We start from the raw sequence: 18,331 nt of genomic DNA on the forward strand, positions 1-18,331 counted from the left end.
GCCAGGATGAGCTGCTGTGACCTCTCCATCCTCTTCAGCATCAAAGTCTCTTGTCATGAAGTGGTGGTTGACTACTCAGGGATTAGGGGTTACTGTAGTAAATGAACTGCGGTTTAAGGAGGGCGGATTTGGGTGAGGCGGAAGACAGCAGCGGGGGCGGCTCTTCCTTCCCCATTTCCCATCCTGGAATAGCAGGGTGGAAGTCTCTACTTCCCTTGCTCGGCTTCGTCCATTTTCCTCTGCTGCCCCTCATGCCTGGAACGCTCTTCCAGAACACTTGAGAACTACCAACTCAATCACAGCTTTTAAAACACAGCTAAAAACTTTTCTTTTCCCTATAGCTTTTAAACTTTGAGTTTGTTCTGACTCTATACTGTTAGCTTCACCCTTCCCGGTGCCTGTTTACCCTACCCTGTGCCTGTTTGCATTCTCTTCCCCTCCTTATTGTTTTACTATGATTTTATTAGATTGTAAGCCTATGCGGCAGGGTCTTGCTATTTACTGTGTTATCTGTACAGCACCATGTACATCGATGGTGCTATATAAATAAATAATAATAATAATAATAATAAGCCCCAATTCCGACGCCTCTTTCTTCCCTGCTTGAAAGCGCAGGTGGGAGAGAGGCCCCTCCCTTCCAAGACTTACAAACGGCAAAATAAACCAATTTTTTATTTAGTAACACCACCAAATTACCCCGGGAAGTTTGGAGCAGCTGCCATGCAGGGACGAATGCTTCCCGGACGACGGTATTTCCCCCCCTCTGATTTCCACCCGCCCTGTAGCACGCTGTCAAAAGTGTGAAGCCTTCTCATTGACATTCCTAACTGACCGTTTCCTTTACGGGGAGCGGCGGATGAAAGAAGGCCGGCCAGTTATTGGGCTGAAATTATAGTGTCAAATAAATAGAAAAATACACGAGAGGCCCAGATGAAGGAAAGCATCATCCCCTGTCTCTCAGAGAGCCGTTCACACTGGTGACATCGTATAAAATAGAAATAACATATTGAAAACCACTGACTGGAAAATGAGAGCTTCAAAGCAATTTTATATTCACACCGTTTTCACTTGGTCATATGTCAAGCTTTACAAAAAAAACACACACTCCCATTTCAGTGAGCGTAAAGCCCCCATAAATCCCGATTGCCCGTGTGCGTGTGTTGTTTTGTTTTTTTAAAATAGAATTTGGAAGTCTGCATTAAATTGAAATTCATGGGGTGCTGCTTCCCCTTTTTGTTGGCGGAAATATCCAAACTTCATTTGGATATGCCAATGTTTTATTATTTATTTACTTATTATATTTTATATACCGCCCCATAGCCGAAGCAGTCTGGGCGGTTCACAAAAATTAAAACCACGAAGAGCATAAGAACAACCAACAATCTGAAAGCACAAATACAAAATACAATATAAAAAGCACAACCAGGATAAAACCACACAGCAAAAATTGATGTAGATTAAAATACGGAATTAAAACAAGGTTTAAATTTAAGTTAAATTAGGTCTTAAAATACTGGGAGAATAAAAAGGTCTTCACCTGGCGTCTAAAAGCATGTGGCACCCCGGCTGTGGAACGAGCTCCCAAGAGAGGTCCGCCTGGCGCCTACACTGTACTGTTTTCGTCGCCAGCTGAAGACCTTTTTATTCACTCAGTATTTTAATTTTCACTTAAATTTAAATTTTACTGTTTTAACTCTGTATTTTAATCTTATATCAACTTTGCTGTGTGGTTTTATCCTGGTTGCGCTTTTTATATTGTATTTCGTAATTGTGTTTTAACCTGTTGGGTGTTTTACTGTGGTTTTAATTTTTGTGAACCGCCCAGAGAGCTTCGGCTATTGGGTGGTATAAAAATGTAATAAATAAATAAATAATAAATAAATAAATAAATATAATGTAGGTGCCAAGCGAACCCCCTTAGGGAGCTCATTCCACAGCCGGGGTGCCACAGCAGAGAAGGCCCTGCTCCTGGTAGCCACCTGCCTCACTTCCTTTGGCAGGGGCTCACGGAGAAGGACCCCTGAGGATGACCTTAGGGTCTGGGCAGGTACATATGGGCGGAGGCCTTCCTTCAGATAACCTGGCCCCAAGCTGTTTAGGGCTTTGAATGTTAGTACCAGCACTTTAGAATTCCTCTCTTAGCCTTTGATGTTTTGGAGGGTGACGGCCGTTCGTTCCCGACGAAGAGCATCAAGCGGCATTAACTGCCCGCCTCCTAATGCGTCACCATTCCAAAGATGTTCGAAACCTGGTATGCGCTTGCGATTAATACGGAAAATGAATAGCTGAGCTATAAATGGGCTCGCTGGGAGAGTTGCAGAGCCCATGGAGGGACTGTTAATGTGTTGCCACGTTATTGGTGCTAATCACTTAAAATGTGCTCCTTTATTAGTAGCTTTAATGAGAGCCACTTAAACTGTGCATTAAAAAGAGGAACTGCGGAGAAGGACGATGAACTGGGTGGCAGGCGCTCATAATTCTAATTGAAATGCTTTTAGTATGGGGGGAAAAAGTTGCCAGAAGCCAGTAATTCTTTGCACTTTTAAAAACCTCCTCCATTATGTAGCGTCAATTAGTGTTTTGTTGTTCAAGTGTTGGAATTATATTTTGCTCCCTATATGCTTCCCTCCCCTTCTCCCACCTCCGCTCCCACAGTTCCCCCCTTTTCTCCCCACCCCCAAAGCCGGGCCTGTTTAATCAGCAGCCTATACAGTAGAAGGTAGATGCCGGTGGCTGACGCAACGTCCTGGAGGGTGAAAGGGCAGCGCGTGCAAAATTGGGGGGGGGGGGGGAAATGTGTCAAGCTCCCGGACGCTGTACCAAATTTATGCTTTCAGCATCTGCCTTGTGCCTGAATGGGAATGGGTCGTTTCCTAGGTGCCAGGAGCCAGTTTTAAGTGCCCCTTGGATTTCTCCCATTCTGTTTCTTCGTTGTTCCAATGGAATTTAGTGGTGATGCATGTTTCATAGAATTTAATCTGTGTTAATTCTGCTCCAACTCGGCTTATGAAGTTCTCATGGTGCAAACGTGGAACACTGATGGCTTATTTGTAATGATTTTGAGGGTGGGGGGGAGAGTCCTGCAAGGATATTAGGTACCTTGGGGCCTTTCCATTATTTACTAGGAGCCCAGTATGTCACCTTTGCATTTTATTTATTTATTATTATTTAAAGCATTTTTATAGCGCTGCCTCACCATTTCTGGCACCGAGATGCTTTACAATAACATATGACCCATCATTGTCACTGGAGGCTCAGGTGACCTCAGTGGCACGGAGCGCCTTCTATAAACTCCGGTTGGTGGCCCGGCTACACCCCTATCTAGACAGGGATAACCTGGCTTCTGTTGTCCATGCTCTGGTAACCTCCAAGTTAGATTACTGCAACACACTCTATGTAGGGCTGCCTTTGAAGACGGTTCCGAAGCTGCAGCTCGTGCAAAATGCAGCGGCCAGATTGATTTCGGGAACCAGAAGGTTTGACCACGTAACACCTGCTCTGGTCCGCTTGCACTGGCTGCCTTATGTTTCCGAGCCCAATTCAAGGTGCTGGTTTTGACCTATAAAGCCTTCCACGGCTTGGGACCACCATACCTGACGGAATGCCTCTCCCGACGTGAATATACCTGGTCACTGCGTTCAACATCTAAGGTCCTCCTCCGGGTGCCTACTCTGAGAGGCAACGAGGGATAGGGCTTTTTCGGTGGTGGCCCCAGACTGTGGAATGATCTCCCTTACGAGGCTCGCCTGGCGCCAACGCTGCTCTCTTTCCAGCGCCAGGTTAAGACTTTCCTCTTTGCCCAGGCGTATGGCGGCACATCCTAATTACCCACATGTTTAGTTTTTAATCGGTTTTTAATGCTTTATGTGTGTATGTTCTGTGTTTTAAAGTTTTAAATTTTGTATACTTGTTTTTACCTCAATTTTTAGAATTTCTGTAAACCGCCCAGAGAGCCCTGGCTATGGGAGCGGTATAGAAGTGTAATAAATAAATAAATAAATAAATAAATAAATAAATAAATAAATAAATATGAAACAATTCCATTAAAACCCTCAACCCACATTAAGACGATTTCAGTTTCCCACTTTGCTCTCCCTTCTGTCTCCCCCCCATCCCACTCCCGCGGAGGGCGTTCCTGACTCTTTAGGAGGAAGCTCCCTCTTCTAGAGTGGATTTAAGTTAAAACTGGAGTCAATTTGAAATAAAACTACGCCTTCCAACGACGTCTGTGGGACCCCGTTAGCAGGCGGATCCTCTTCAAACAAGTGGCGGTGGCGTGTTCAACGCGCAGGCGCGGACGGGACGTTCATTCCACACATCTGGAGGTGAAGCTTCTTGCTTGCTGTGGAAGCGTCCATTGAATTGGAAGAATGTGAGCATTTGTGCCATGCTCTGCGCAAGGAGATAATGGCCCCGTTCAGAACAACACGCTAAACCACGCTGCTGCTTAACCACAAAACGGTTCATGGATTCCGTTAACCGTTTTGTGGTTAAGCAGCATGGTTTACTAGCGTGTTGTCTGAACGGGGCCGTTAAGTGCTGACCGGTTCCTTCCCTCCGCCTCTGAAGCACGTTCTGTCGAAAGAGAGGCAGATGCTCCGGACGAAACGGAAGGTGTTCTTTACGCACCTTGCTGCAGCGCCTGGTCCAGGGAAAGGAAAAAATGACTGGGAAGATTAAATCATTCCCTCAGGATGTATTTTATGCCGTTGCCTATGGAAGAGCGAAGCCAGCAAAGCCCGGTGAGCTTGAAATAGCCACGCCTGGCTGTAGGAAGGTCACCGACGTTCTCAAGCGACTAGGTCGTTGCGTGTCGGCTGTCACACCGTCGGAGAACCTGAGATCCAAATCCTGTTTTTATCAGCAAGTCTAACCGGGCGCAGCTCCTGAAAAGTGTCACCACACTTAGCTAATGCGTTTGCTTTCGACAACTGGGACCTATTCATTGAAACTTCGAGTGGGATCAAGAATGATTCTATTCGCTGGTAACGTGCCGACATTTTGCAGATCAAAATGCTAAAACCGGTGCAGCTAACGGCAGAGACGACACTTCAGTGAATACATTCAGTGTGTATTTGATGCCAGTGGTCCAGACGTAAAAACGTATGAAAGAAATGGGACATGTTGGCCCTACCTCTGGTTCAGGGGCGAGGATTCTTTTTGGGTCTGGGGCTTGGATTGCCCTCTGGACCCTTCCATGGGCCAGATGATGTCCATGGGTCCTCTGCTTTTCTTCTCTGGGGGGCAGAGACTGCAAAGCAGGCTCAGCTTGCCTGTATGGGGAAGACATGGTAGGACCGTGGCTCAGTCGCTCTCCCACCTTGTTCTGTTCATCTGAAAGTCTGCAAGTATCAAGACTGCTAGTATGCCTTGTCTGATATTGCAGGCACATAGAATCCTAGAATCATAGCGTTCCACCGTGCCTGGGTCCAGCTCCAGCTGAGAGCCCCCTCCCTCCTGCTGTCAACTGTAACTGCTGAACTTTACAACTAAGATTGTAGTGCCTGAATTTGCTTTCCTTTTCCCCCTCCTCCTCCTCCTCCCTCCCAATCCCCTTTCCTTTTGTGTCGTGTCTTTTAGATTGTAAGCCTCTGGGCAGGGGACTGTCAAGAAAACTAAGGCCATGGAATCCAACCCCCTGCTCAGTGCAGGAATCCACCTTAAAGCATCCCCGTCCAGCTGCCTCTTGAAGGGCTCTAGGGTGGGAGAGCCCACACTTCAGATTAAAGAAACACAGACGTGGGCGTGGAGTACAATTTGAAAAGGAAAACCTCACTGACAACCTGCCTTGGAAAAAGCTCAGATGAAGTCCTCTGGCTGTAGTTGCAGAAGCAAAGCCGGGCCGGGCCTCTGATCTGAGCGTGATCGGCTTTGGGGAAGGAAAAAACATTCTCATTGACTCTGGAATACTGGCTCTGAGGGGTGATGAAAAAAGACGGATTTCGGGGGTCCATTTCAGTCGGTACAAGCACCTGCACCAAATTCTGCCCGTTGCTATGGCAATCTTACCTGTTGGATAGCAGTGACCTCATCGCTGCGGTGGTCTTCAGAGAGACGGCCGCTTTTCTTCCATCCACAAGGCGCAACCGTAGAACATTCCTCAGATCTGTGGGCCTGCGGGAGAGCAAACTCCTTAGAGCGGACCCTGGAAGGTGTGAAACCCTGCTGCGGAGAGTCAGGAGCAAGATTCGGAGATGCGTCATCTTGGGAGGGGTGACGACGGTGGAAACGCTATGGCACATTCGAGGGAATTCATCGTGTGCCGTACAAGCTACCGTGTCACAGATAAAAAGTAGTTGCTCTGTTCAGCACAGAGAACCAAAGCTGCATTTTGGCTGCACTCCTGGTTTATTATCATAGAAGGGATTTGATTAATATATAACTCGACAAATGCATTGAGATAGTTTACAAATAGAACTAATGCCGCAGTGAGTAGGACGCATGAAGCTTCCTAGAATGTGTTTGTTTGTTCGACTGTTACTGTAATGAATACAAACTCTGGCAAAATCGGTGTTTCTGTACAAAACGGTACAGGTTTCAAGCTTGCGTTTTTATGAGGTGTGAAAAGGGCTATGAAAGAGGGACACCCTCTCCCCCCTCCCTGCCCTCATCAGAGCCCTGCATTGAGCAGGGGGTTGGACTAGATGGCCTCGTAGGCCCCTTCCAACTCTGCTATTCTATGATTCTATGATCATAGATTTCCTGTTTTAGGACACATTTCAATATAAGTATTATTTATTTATTTATTTATTTATTACATTTCTATACTGCCCAATAGCCGGAGCTCTCTGGGCGGTTCACAAAAGTAAGCATTGGGTTATGATGTAAGCAGAAGGGCGTGTGTGTGCGTGCCTGCAAGCATGCCTCTGATTTGTAGAAGCCCAACTAAAATGGTGTCCGACTATTTATGTATTTATTTAAATCCTTCTATACTGCTCCATATCTAAAATACCTTCCTAGCTTCCTGAGCAGTGAACATAGGGATAAAACAGCGAAAAGATCAAAACAGTATATTAAAATTCTTCAATTGAAAGCAGACTATTAATACAAACGGTGGCTGGTTAGTTGAGGAATGCTTCCTGGAAAACAGCTGTTTTTAGGAGGCGCCAGAAGCAGCGCAGGGTTGGTGCCCGCCTGAACTCCAGGGGCAGGGAATTCCAAAGAAAAGGGGCCACCACACTAAAGGCTCTTCCCTTGGGGGACTCCCGTCGGGCTGTAGATCCATGTGGAACCACCAGGAGCATGACCTCTAATGGCCTCAGTGACTGGGCAGGTTGGTGAGGGAGAAGGTGCTGTCTCAGGTACCCTGGTCCCAAGCGTTCTGCCTTGAGGTTGGAGGGTGGGTGCTCTCTCTCAGGCCTTGGTTTGTTCCTTACATGTGTGCCCTTGCAGTGGTTTTATCCTCCGTGAGCCTTACTTGAGCGCCCCGCCCTCGGCGCTTGGCGCATGAGAAATGTGATCTCTGGATAAAGGACAAGTCTGAGTTTGTTTGCTGCTCGCTCTGGGTAGTCAGAGGGGATATGTGGATCTCTTGGGATATTATCTGACTGTGGCGGTAATTGTTTTGCTCTTTCTCCCTCTCTCTCTCTCTCCTGGATCCTCTTGCAGGATTTTTCCCCGGGAGCTCCCAAGGGTGCGACGCCTTCCTCCGTCACAAGATGACTCTTATTTCACCCTCAATCCTCAAGAAATACAGCATCCCCTTCGACCGGGTATGTACACACAGCATTTTCGGGGGGACCTTCTGCAGGTTTTTGGAGAGAGTTAGCCTGTTTATCGGGAAGGCAGGCAGCACGTGGAGCTGCATGCTTAATCCTCCAGCACATTGTTATGTAAAACCCTCTGCTATCTGTTTAAACCATGTGCCTTTCTCCCCAAAGTACCGTTCAGAGCGAGGATTAAAGTCCTGGCTGTGGGAAGTAATTTTGACGCAGCTGTACTTCCCTGTACAAATCTAGAAACCTGATTTCATTATTGAGATCCGTTTTGAGAGCTGTAGTGATTGAAAAAGGGATATGTAAAAAAGTTTGTGGTGGGAGGGGGGAGGAAGGCAGGTGCCACCACATTGGCATATCAAGAGCCTGCAAAATTATTATTATCATCACCACCATCATCATCATCATCAACATAATTGAATAATAGAGTTGGAAGGGGCCTATAAGGCCATCGAGTCCAACCCCCTGCTCATTGATGGTTGTCCAGCTGCCTCTTGAAGGCCTCTAAGGTGGGAGTGCCCACCACCTCTCTAGATAACTGGTTCCATTGTCGTACCGCTCTAACAGTCAGGACGTTTTTCCTGATGTCCAGCCAGAATCTGGCTTCCTTTATCTTGAGCCCGTTATTCCGTGTCCTGCGCTCTGGGAGGATCGAGAAGAGATCCTGGCCCTCCTCTGTGTGACAACCTTTTAAGTATTTGAAGAGTGCTCTCATGTCTCCCCTCAATCTTCTCTTCTCCAGGCTAAACATGCCCAGTTCTTTCAGTCTCTCTTCATAGGGCTTTGTTTCTAGACCTCTGATCATCCTGGTTGCCCTCCTCTGAACATGCTCCAGCTTGTCTGCGTCCTTCTTGAATTGTGGAGCCCAGAACTGGACGCAATACTCTAGATGAGGCCTAACCAGGGCCGAATAGAGAGGAACCAGGACCTCATGTGATTTGGAAGCTCTACTTCTATTAATGCAGCCCAAAATAGCATTTGCCTTTCTTGCAGCCATATCACACTGTTGGCTCATATTCAGCTTGTGATCTACAACAATGGATGTTCTGGCCAGGCCCAGGGTTGAGGTTTTCGTGTGGGTTTGTGCGTATGCAAGCGTGCGCTCCTGCTAATTTGGGTGAAACCATAGCAGTCTTTAGCTACATACGGCATCCTTCTGGCCCATTTGGGAAAGAGCTCTGGGATGGAGGACCACGGGATACCATGTGTGAGAAACACAATATATTCCATGGCATTCGCTTAACAATGAGCCAGAGCAGTGTAGTGGGTTGAAGGAGGGGGACGCTCTCACCCTGAAGGCCTGGCTTCAAATCCCCACGGACATTGCCTTAACGATAACCTGATAAAAACTATATAAAGCAATTCACACAATTTGGTAGCGAAGCACACCGATATCGGGATAGGACAGAATAAAGTCAGACCCCTTTTTATTAGGCCGGTGCTAAAAGAGATGTCGCCTCCCTGGGGCGGGGAGTTCTGCTCCCGAAAAGGTCCCGTCTGTGGTCACCCAACTCTCAGCTCTCATGGAGGCTGGACTTAAGAGAAGGGCCTCAAAGGAAGATAGATGGATAGGTCCTTGCGGGAGAAGGCAATCCTTTTAAGATACCCAGATCCCAGGCTGTTTAGGGCTTTAGGGTGCAATCCTCTGCCGATGCTCGAAAGCCTCCTCATTGGATGCTAGACAGGTGTTTTTTGCCCATCTAGCAGGGCAAAAAGAAAGGAAGGAGACCGGCGAGGCCGAGGATACTTCCCTCACAGAAACATCTCCTTTTGCAACCTCAGAGGCAGCTGGCACGACTCCCTCAGTGCCAGCTGCGAAGCAGGAGGGGCGGGGAGCACAGATTCTCGATCCGGGATCGGAGCGCGGTCTCCAGGAATCCAAAATCTCATACCTCCCCCACCCTGTAAAGAAACTGTCTCGAGGCCATGGGATTATTCCCTTAAAAGACAACAGCAGCACTTTCAGTCCTATCTGGAGACGGAAAGGGAGCAGTTGTGTGTAGATCAGTGCTACGTTCAGTATGACCAGTCCCTGAAAGTCATCTAGCTGCTGTATCTTGTACCACTGAAACGTGGCCGCCCTAATCCCTGCCTCGGGCTGCCACTCCGTGGTTGGTGGTGTCAGAACCCAGCAAGAGGCCCGGGAGAATAAGCAGGGTCAGCATCCCCCAACCTTTTCTGGGTAACCAGAAGCCATTTGGGTGCCAAACCCAGGCCAGAAACTCCGTTGAAATGCACCTGGCAGCCGTTTTCTATGCACTCCCCAAAATGGACCATGCTTGTGTTTGATCTGCAACTAGAATGATCCTCCAGGTCCAAGGAAACTTTTTTCACTTTATAGCAGCCTTCCTCAACCTGGGGTGCTCCAGATGTGTTGGACTATTATTATTATTATTATTATTATTATTATTATTATTATTATTATTATTTTATATAGCACCATCAATGTACATGGTGCGGTACAGAGTAAAACAGTAAATAGCAAGACCCTGCCGCATAGGCTTACATTCTAATTAAATCATGGTAAAACAATAAGGAGGGGAAGAGAATGCAAACAGGCACAGGGTAGGGTAAAACTAACAGTATAAAGTCCGAACAACATCAAGTTTTAAAAGCTTTAGGAAAGAGAAAGGTTTTTAGCTGAGCTTTAAAAGCTGCGATTGAACTTGTAGATCTCAGATGTTCTGGAAGAGCATTCCAGGCGTAAGGGGCAGCGGAAGAAAATGGATGAAGCCGAGCAAGGGAAGTAGAGGCCCTTGGGCAGGCGAGAAGCATGGCATCAGAGGAGCGAAGAGCACGAGCGGGGCAATGGTGTGAGATGAGAGAGGAGAGATAGGAAGGAGCTAGACCGTGGAAAGCTTTGAAGGTCAACAGGAGAAGTTTATAGTGGATTCTGAAGTGAATTGGAAGCCAATGAAGAGATTTCAGAAGTGGAGTAACATGGTCAGAGCGGCGAGCCAAGAAGATGATCTTAGCAGCAGAGTGGTGAACAGAAACCAACGGACTGATGTGAGAAGAAGGAAGGCCAGAGAGAAGAAGGTTGCAGTAGTCCAACCATGAAATAACCAGCGCATGAACAAGCGTCTTGGCAGAAGAGACAGACGAAAATGATTGAATCCTGGCAATGTTATACAGGAAAAAACGACAGGATTTAGCTACTGCCTCAATATGAGGAATAAAGGAGAGCGAGGAGTCAAATATAAAGCCAAGACTACGAGCTTCCTTGACAAGTGTAACATCATTGACAGTGTAACATCATTGACAGTAAGAGAGAATGAGAGATGAGGAGAAGGTTTAGGAGGAAAAACAAGCAGTTCAGTCTTTGCCATGTTAAGTTTCAAACGACGATGCAGCAGCCAAGCGGAGATATCTGAAAGACATGCCGAGATACGATAGGCTCTGCTGGCTGGGGCATTCTGGGAGATGCAGTCCAACACATCTGGAGCGCCCCAGGTTGAGGAAGGCTGCTTTATAGCCCTGACCAGATTCTTCTCCCTGAGCTGCCTCACAGGATGGTTGGGGGAATAAAATAGGGTCACTCCATGCCCACTGTCCTAAAATGGAGATAAAGTTAAAAACTCAAAGCACAGGAACGCTCACACCATTCTGTGTGTCGTCCCCCACCCCCCGGTCTTGCCGTTCCCTCGGTTTCTCCCTACGGGAGTGTAGTGCTGGTTTTCTCTCCCGATGCCCGTTTTCCCCACCTTCCTAGCCCTTGCATGGGGAAGAATTGGGCCATGTGCTGCAGTCCTGCTTGGGTGGGTGGGGGCCAGTAGTCCATGTATGCGTAGCTGGCTGTGAAGCACCCTGCATGGATCTTTTGTGATCCATAATGATTTTGTCATTCAGGGGCGGGGTAGGAGGTATGAATTATTTTAGTTTTCAGTGCGGAGCCGAGTGCTGTGAGCGTCCCTGAACTGCCTCCGTCTTTGTACTTTCTCCGTCCTCTTAACCGCCTCCGCCATTCCGCCTTGAAAAGAAAAAGATGGTTTGGAGTCCTCTTCAACTCCGGTTGGCATCAAACCATCTTGAAAGGAAGGCGGTTCACAGCAGGGAAGAGTACGAAAACAAGATCTCTTTGACACACCGCGTGCCAGAGAGGGTGTTTTACCTTCTGCTTTGAGACTCCTTTGTGTTAGGCTTGCTTTTCCCTGACACTTGATTTGTTGGAACGAGTAAATGTCGGCCAAAGCGGCAACCTTCACTCAGATTATAAGGCGAACCTTTGCAGAACCTCTGCTTTCTCTGTTAAGTACGTGGGAAGAGGCCACGGAAGGCTCTCGAAAAGCAGAGCTGGTGTGAGGAGGGAGGCCTGAAAATCTCCGGTGAATCTCTGAAGGCGAAGGAAAGGTGGGCATTAGCATTCCGAGGGCATCTCGGGGAAAGCAAGTTATCTTCCTGACTCTCCAACTCGGAGTCTCCTTGGGCGAGGTGAGGCACGAAGATGCCCTCCACATACACGGCCTGGACCCTGATCAGGGCTCCGTTTCCAGGGGCCTCCCTGCCTCTCCTCCCTTTGGAAACACGGTCTGGAATTCCTTCATCGGCATTCCTGGCAGGCTTCAAGCTGGACGAACACCTGGCCGTTTATAAATCTTCGTAATGGTATTTACTTCTCGAAAGAAATCAGATCGATACCCCAGCCTTTTAATAATTAAAAATGTGTATTTCTGTAATCCGCTATTGATTTCTCCATTTATTCTGCGAAGGCCTTGCAGAAGTCAGTAAATTCGGGGGCTTTTCACCGTGAGTGGCAGCCGGCGTAGGCTTTTCCTCAATAGTTATTACTTTTCTACCCGGGCCTATCCATCAGCCGGAGCGCTTTTCTAATTTATTGGCGGGATAATGCTTGACAGCCGTGATGTGGGAAGGGATGTACGCTGTGGGGCTTGGGATGAAGACGCGGGGATGTAGATTTCCTGACAGGAGCATAATCTCTCTGTCTGCTTAACTTAACCATCTGCAGCTTTGCCTTGATTTATGAACAGGTTCAAGTGGAGCCGGGCACCGGAGGCCAGGCAAAGAAGTTCTCTCCCCTGTGAAAGTGGGCTGCTGTCAAGTGGGCTGTCCTGGGGGGGGGCGGGGAGGATGCCAGGGGCGGATGCTTGTCCTTCTGAAACGTTCTTCTGAGTGAAGCCCTCCACTTGAGAAGAAAGCGACGGGACGTCGTCCCCTCGACGAGGCATGTCAGAATTTTAACCTGTCATTCTTTGGCATTTAAACCGGCTGGTTTAAACGAAAGCAAGAAACTAGGGGCATCTCACGTGGCTCATGGGGGGGCATAGGCGAGCACAAGGGGTGTGCCGGGGGTGCCCAGACACACCCTAATGTCTCAAGCAATGAACCTAATGTCTCTCACTGATGCGATCCCGGAAGTGCCCCTGGGTCCCCATAGCCAGCCCTGCATGTGTGTTTGAGGGCCGAGGGTCTTCCTCGCATCTCTGATGGTATAATGACTTACATCCCGCTCTCTGGGAGCAGGGCTACGGAAGTGCGTCTGCCTATAAAACAGCGGTGCTGCCCTTGGTTGAAGGTCGGCTTCCCTGCCACTTGACAATGATGCCTTTCCCCCCCCCCTTCCTCCCCCTGCTTTCAGATCACCCAAGAAGCTGGAGAGTTCATGATTACTTTTCCGTATGGCTACCATGCAGGATTCAACCACGGGTTCAACTGCGCCGAGTCCACCAACTTCGCCACGCTGCGATGGATTGACTACGGCAAGATGGCCACTCAGGTACGTGCCTGCGTCTCGGTGCTAACGTGCAAATGGATCTACCCGGGCGACTGTGCTTGGAGAACTGCAAGAAGGGGCAGAAATAATGCTGCTTCCCCAGCGAACCAAGGTTTGGCAAATTGAGAGTCTGGTGCTAATTCCCTACGGCTGTCTTGCGTTGACCCTAACTCCGGCTTCGTGAGCATCAGCACCATGGTTACTGCTGCCTTGGTTCAGTCCCGCTTCAAACGCTGGTTCCAAATCTGGGTTTGGACAGTAAACCTGGCTGATGGTAACCATGTCTAGCAGTGGGAGTGAGAATTCCCCTTTCCAGACCGGGCCTTGCATGCGTTTTAGGGTTTATCTCCCCGCTGTCGATGTCGTAACCAACGTGACTCTTTGGTCTTCTGGAAATGTTGCTTATTTTCATGTCTTCCATTTGCACACATATCCAACTGGTTGCTGCTCCCAAAGGGGAAAGATCCAACATAATTCCCCCCCCTTCTCTTTGGGAGATTGTCTTATAATGAGTGTTGAAGCTGCGGACATGGTTGGAAACCTTTCTTGCGCCACCCAGTTTACCTATGCTGCCTAGTACTAACTAGCTGCAATTATATTTTATTATTATTATTATTATTATTATTTATTTATTTATATAGCACCATCAATGTACATGGTGCTGTACAGATTACACAGTAAATAGCAAGACCCTGCCGCATAGGCTTACAATCTAATAAAGTTGTAAATTTTGCCTTTCCTCCAAGAGCAGCTGTTCTAGAACTTAGGAGGTGGCCTCCCTTGAACATGCTCTTCCTTTAGCATTCTAAATCTTTGCCGAAAGCAGGTAAAACTCACGGCACATCACAAGACCCGATGGCTTTCATCTCCTCTCTTTTACCCCCTTGGTCTTTATTTGGTCTCTGCCGTCTGCAGCGCCCCAAACTCCCCTTACCCCGCAGAGATGCCAAGCCCCACTTCCTGCTTGAGCCTGAATGTCGCATCGCTCATGTGAACGACCCCGTCTTTCTGTTGAGTTATGGCTTTAAGAGCTGATTAGTTATGGCACAGGCTGGGACTCTGGCACATAACCTTTTGTGTTAAGTCTCTGTCTGGGCCCTACAGAGACTAGCAGAGGTTGCAGCGGTTCTCAGCCAAGAGACAGCAAAGATGTGAATTAAGACAAAGGTTCTTGTAGGTTAAAATAAACCTTTTACTGGCAAATAAATATATAATTTAGTTATGGCAGTACAGATACAAATACTTACAAACGGTCAGTCAATACAGCTCACATCAAGTTGGGTAAGGGACAGGGACAGAATGTAATAACATGCAAAACACATTTACTTTTATAGACAACCTGTACAATGACGCAACTCCTTGCAACCCTTAATTGAAGACAATCAGTTAGACAATTATTCAGTTATGACACTCAATGTCCAGGTGTAGAGTTGACCTTTTAAGTTTTCTGCTGAGTCTTCTGTTCTTCCAGATCCTCAGCAATTAACAAAGCAGTGGAAAACATAACCAAGATCCATTCCAGGATCCAACACTTTCACGAGGCAGCCCATCCCTGGGAGTGAACGGAAGGCACTCGGCCTCCCTCGATCGTTAATTCCCGGGACTTTGGGGCATTGCAGGCTGACAGGTTCCCGACGTCTGAACTTGCCCGTGCTCGTTCTGAAACGAATCCCCCTCAATTCGGGCAGAAATAGATCTTGACAATCTTCCTTCCCGTTGACATAACTCGGCGGAGATGCACAGCTGCTTGATAGGCGTTCCATGGGGCATAGAGATGGCGCCGGGAGCAAGTTTGTCATTCTTGACAGTTGGCTCCTCCAACCTTTCTGGGTCTCCTGCCTGCCTTGCTAGAGATGCCGGCTTGACATACGTGAAGTTGGGGTTGCCTTGTGTAAATATTGCTTGATAATAATAATAATAATAATAATAATAATAATAATAATAATAATAATAATAATTTCTTACCCGCCTCTCCCTCTGGATTGAGGCAGGGGACAACGTTGAATACAAAAATAATAAAATACAAAGAACTGAGTAAAAACATAAAACCAATCCGATATTAAAATCTTTGGACATCCTGAAATTCGACTGGGTAGGCCTGCCAGAAGCGATCGGGTCCATTAGAATGAGATGTATTGTTTGTGTTGGATAACTGGACCCGCCGCTACGCGCACCCAAGGATTCTTCTTCCTCGGGTGCATCGTTCCAGTTCAGCTTTTGTCTGCAAAATAAGCTCTTGCTCCCCTGGGGAAGCCAGTGTTGCACACAGCGTTATTTCAAATGAACAGATCTTTAGGGCGTGGGTACACAGTGCGGTTCCTGTGGACGCCTCCGATGGTGTCCCATGAAGGGGGTTCTCCAGAACTCCACAGAGGGCAAGAGCGTTCAGGGCTCAATGCTCTGAACCTGCCCTACGGAGAGGGAAGGGAGAGGGCAGGAGCGGAGCGCCGTTGGCCGTCCTCCCAGCTGCCGCAGCTGTTGCGTATTCCAGAGCTGCACGAAAGGCCTGGAAATAGCAGTGGAGCAGCAGCAAGAGCGCATGCCCTGGCAGCTAGCTTCCAATCATAGAATCATAGAGTCGTATAGTTGGAAGGGGCCTACGAGGACATCGAGTCCAACCCCCTGCTCAAAGCAGGAATCCACCTTCAAGCATCCCTGAGAGATGACTGTTCAGCTGCCTCTAGGGAGCGAGAGCCCATCACCTCCCTAGGTAATTGGTTCCGTTGTCATGCTGCTCTAACAGTCGGGATGTTTTTCCTGATGTCCAGCAATGTCTTTGGCTTAGAATCATAGAACAGTAGAGTTGGAAGGGGCCTCTAAGGCCATTGAGTCCAACCCCCTGCTCAATGCAGGAATCCACCCTACAGCATCCCTGACAGATGGCTGTCCAGCTGCCTCTTGAAGGCCTCTAGTGTGGGAGAGCCCACAACCTCCCTGGGTCACAGGTTCCATTGTTGTGCCACTCTAACAGTCAGGAAGTTTTTCCTGATGTCCAGCCGGAATCTGGCTTCCTGTAACTTGAGCCCGTTATTCCGTGTCCTGCACTCTGGGAGGATCGAGAAGAGATCCTGGCCCTCCTCTGTGTGACAACCTTTTAAGTATTTGAAGAGGGCTCTCATGTCTTCCGTCAGCCTTCTCTTCTCCAAGCTAAACCGGCCCAGTTCTTTCTGTCTGTCCTCATAGGGCTTTGTTTCCAGACCCCTGAAATGGAGGCCGGCTGCTTGTGAGTCTACCCCTGGGGACGCCATTTGAAGCTGGATCCCTTCTATGGAGAGGTGGGCAGGGACAGCTTGCTGCCCAAGGAATAAATCCAAAGCCAAAGTAAAAAAACCCCCAAAAAACTAGGCCTAAAGCGACTACAAAAGCTGGGCTGTTAAGATCACCAACCCCACTCGACTGTTAGTCAGAGCCGGTCTGGGAGGGCAGGGTGACTCCTCCCCCTGAAGAAGCGACAAACCGAGTCTGTCTACATCAGTGGTTCCCAAACTTTTTCAGGTCACCGCCCCCTTGGTTCCACAAACTCATGCCCAGTGCCCCCTGCCCTACACTATAAAAATCTTTGTTCAGAATAGTGGTTTTCAACAACCCACTAAGAAAGATAATAACAAAAAAACTAAAAACAGTAACAATTAATTGAATATTTCTTCAAAATCCAATTACATTTTTTAGTTTATTCAATTAAACATAATTGTTGAACTTGATCCAGTGATACCATCTTTTCAAAGTCTGATAGTCATTTAGCAAGAATATTAGATATCTCATTTAGTAACTAGGGTAGAGTCCCTCACTATTCTTAAGGTGATGGATGGGCTCGATGAAGTGATACCGGTTTCCCAATGTCTGGATTAAAGTCACTTAACATGAGTCTTAAATCACCACGTTTAGTAAGCTGGAGTCGATTTCTTTGCTTGGAGAGAAGTCGGCAGACCACGCTAAAACCACATCCCACCAAATATGATGTTGGAAATGCAGCCAGGGGCTTCTGAACCACTCTCCATCATGCAGAATAGCAATCAGAAATTTCCTTCTGTAACCAAAACTCCTGGTACGGAAAAGACCACCTCGAGCGCCCCCCTGCTGCCCCCTTGCCTCTTAATGCCCCCTATGCAATCCCACCGCCCCCAAGGGGGCAGTACCGCCCACTTTGGGAACCACTGGTCTACATGGTCCAGAGGGAGGTGTCATCCCAAAGTGAAGGAACGCCCTCTGGGGAGCTCTGAGAACAAAAAAAATCACGGCAAAAAAGTTTCCGTTTTCCCAGTGTGGTGCCCGTATGGATAATTGCCAGAAATCATTCCCCCCCCGATTTTTTAATCTACGTACATGGATTTGTATAGATATCCACAGCATTGAATGCGTATGAACTGCATACGGTTTTCTGGCAATTACGCATAGGCTTTAACAAAAGCAGACCATATATCGATGTAAGTAACCATTTGAAGATGGCGTTTATTCCCCACCCGCCCAATTCGAATATTGACAGCATTGAGAGCATTGGGATCCTTAATCCCTGGCATTACATGGGTTGAGTGTTGATCCTTCCCGTGTTGTAAGAGGAGTCTTTCAGCTGTCAAAAGAGCGCCGAGAATCCATTTACACTCGCCATTTGTTGATTTCCACGAAGCAGGTTAATAATTTTAAATGGCACGTGCATCAGCGCAAACTGCAGTCTGTCCCCGTGCAATTTTTTTCTCTGTGCAGTAACGTCCTCCTAAAAAGGAGTAACTGCTGGACATTGCGAAAGCATATGTTTCAAAGAAGCATATGCCACGCTGCTACGCCAGTAATTAGCTGAATTAGGCAAGCTCTTCTTAAAGAGATGGGGTGGTGTTCAGCGGACGGGAAACAAAAGGATTTGCTGAACTAGATGCAGCCTGAGAGCCAT

At 47.8% G+C, this 18,331-nt stretch overlaps 1 protein-coding gene across 2 annotated transcripts in view; it reads left to right on the plus strand.

The window, feature by feature from the left end:
• Nucleotides 1-18,331, plus strand: part of KDM4B (lysine demethylase 4B) — a 189,602-nt gene that overhangs the window by 81,750 nt on the left and 89,521 nt on the right. For both annotated transcript variants that reach the window (XM_063147035.1, XM_063147034.1), the window contains exons 7-8: nucleotides 7,609-7,712; nucleotides 13,312-13,449. In XM_063147035.1, the coding sequence (XP_063003105.1) occupies nucleotides 7,609-7,712; nucleotides 13,312-13,449 (242 nt within the window). The remainder of the gene's footprint in view (nucleotides 1-7,608; nucleotides 7,713-13,311; nucleotides 13,450-18,331) is intronic.

The sequence above is a fragment of the Elgaria multicarinata genome, chromosome 23 (genome assembly GCF_023053635.1).
Source record: "Elgaria multicarinata webbii isolate HBS135686 ecotype San Diego chromosome 23, rElgMul1.1.pri, whole genome shotgun sequence".
NCBI classification, from domain to species: Eukaryota; Metazoa; Chordata; class Lepidosauria; order Squamata; family Anguidae; genus Elgaria; species Elgaria multicarinata.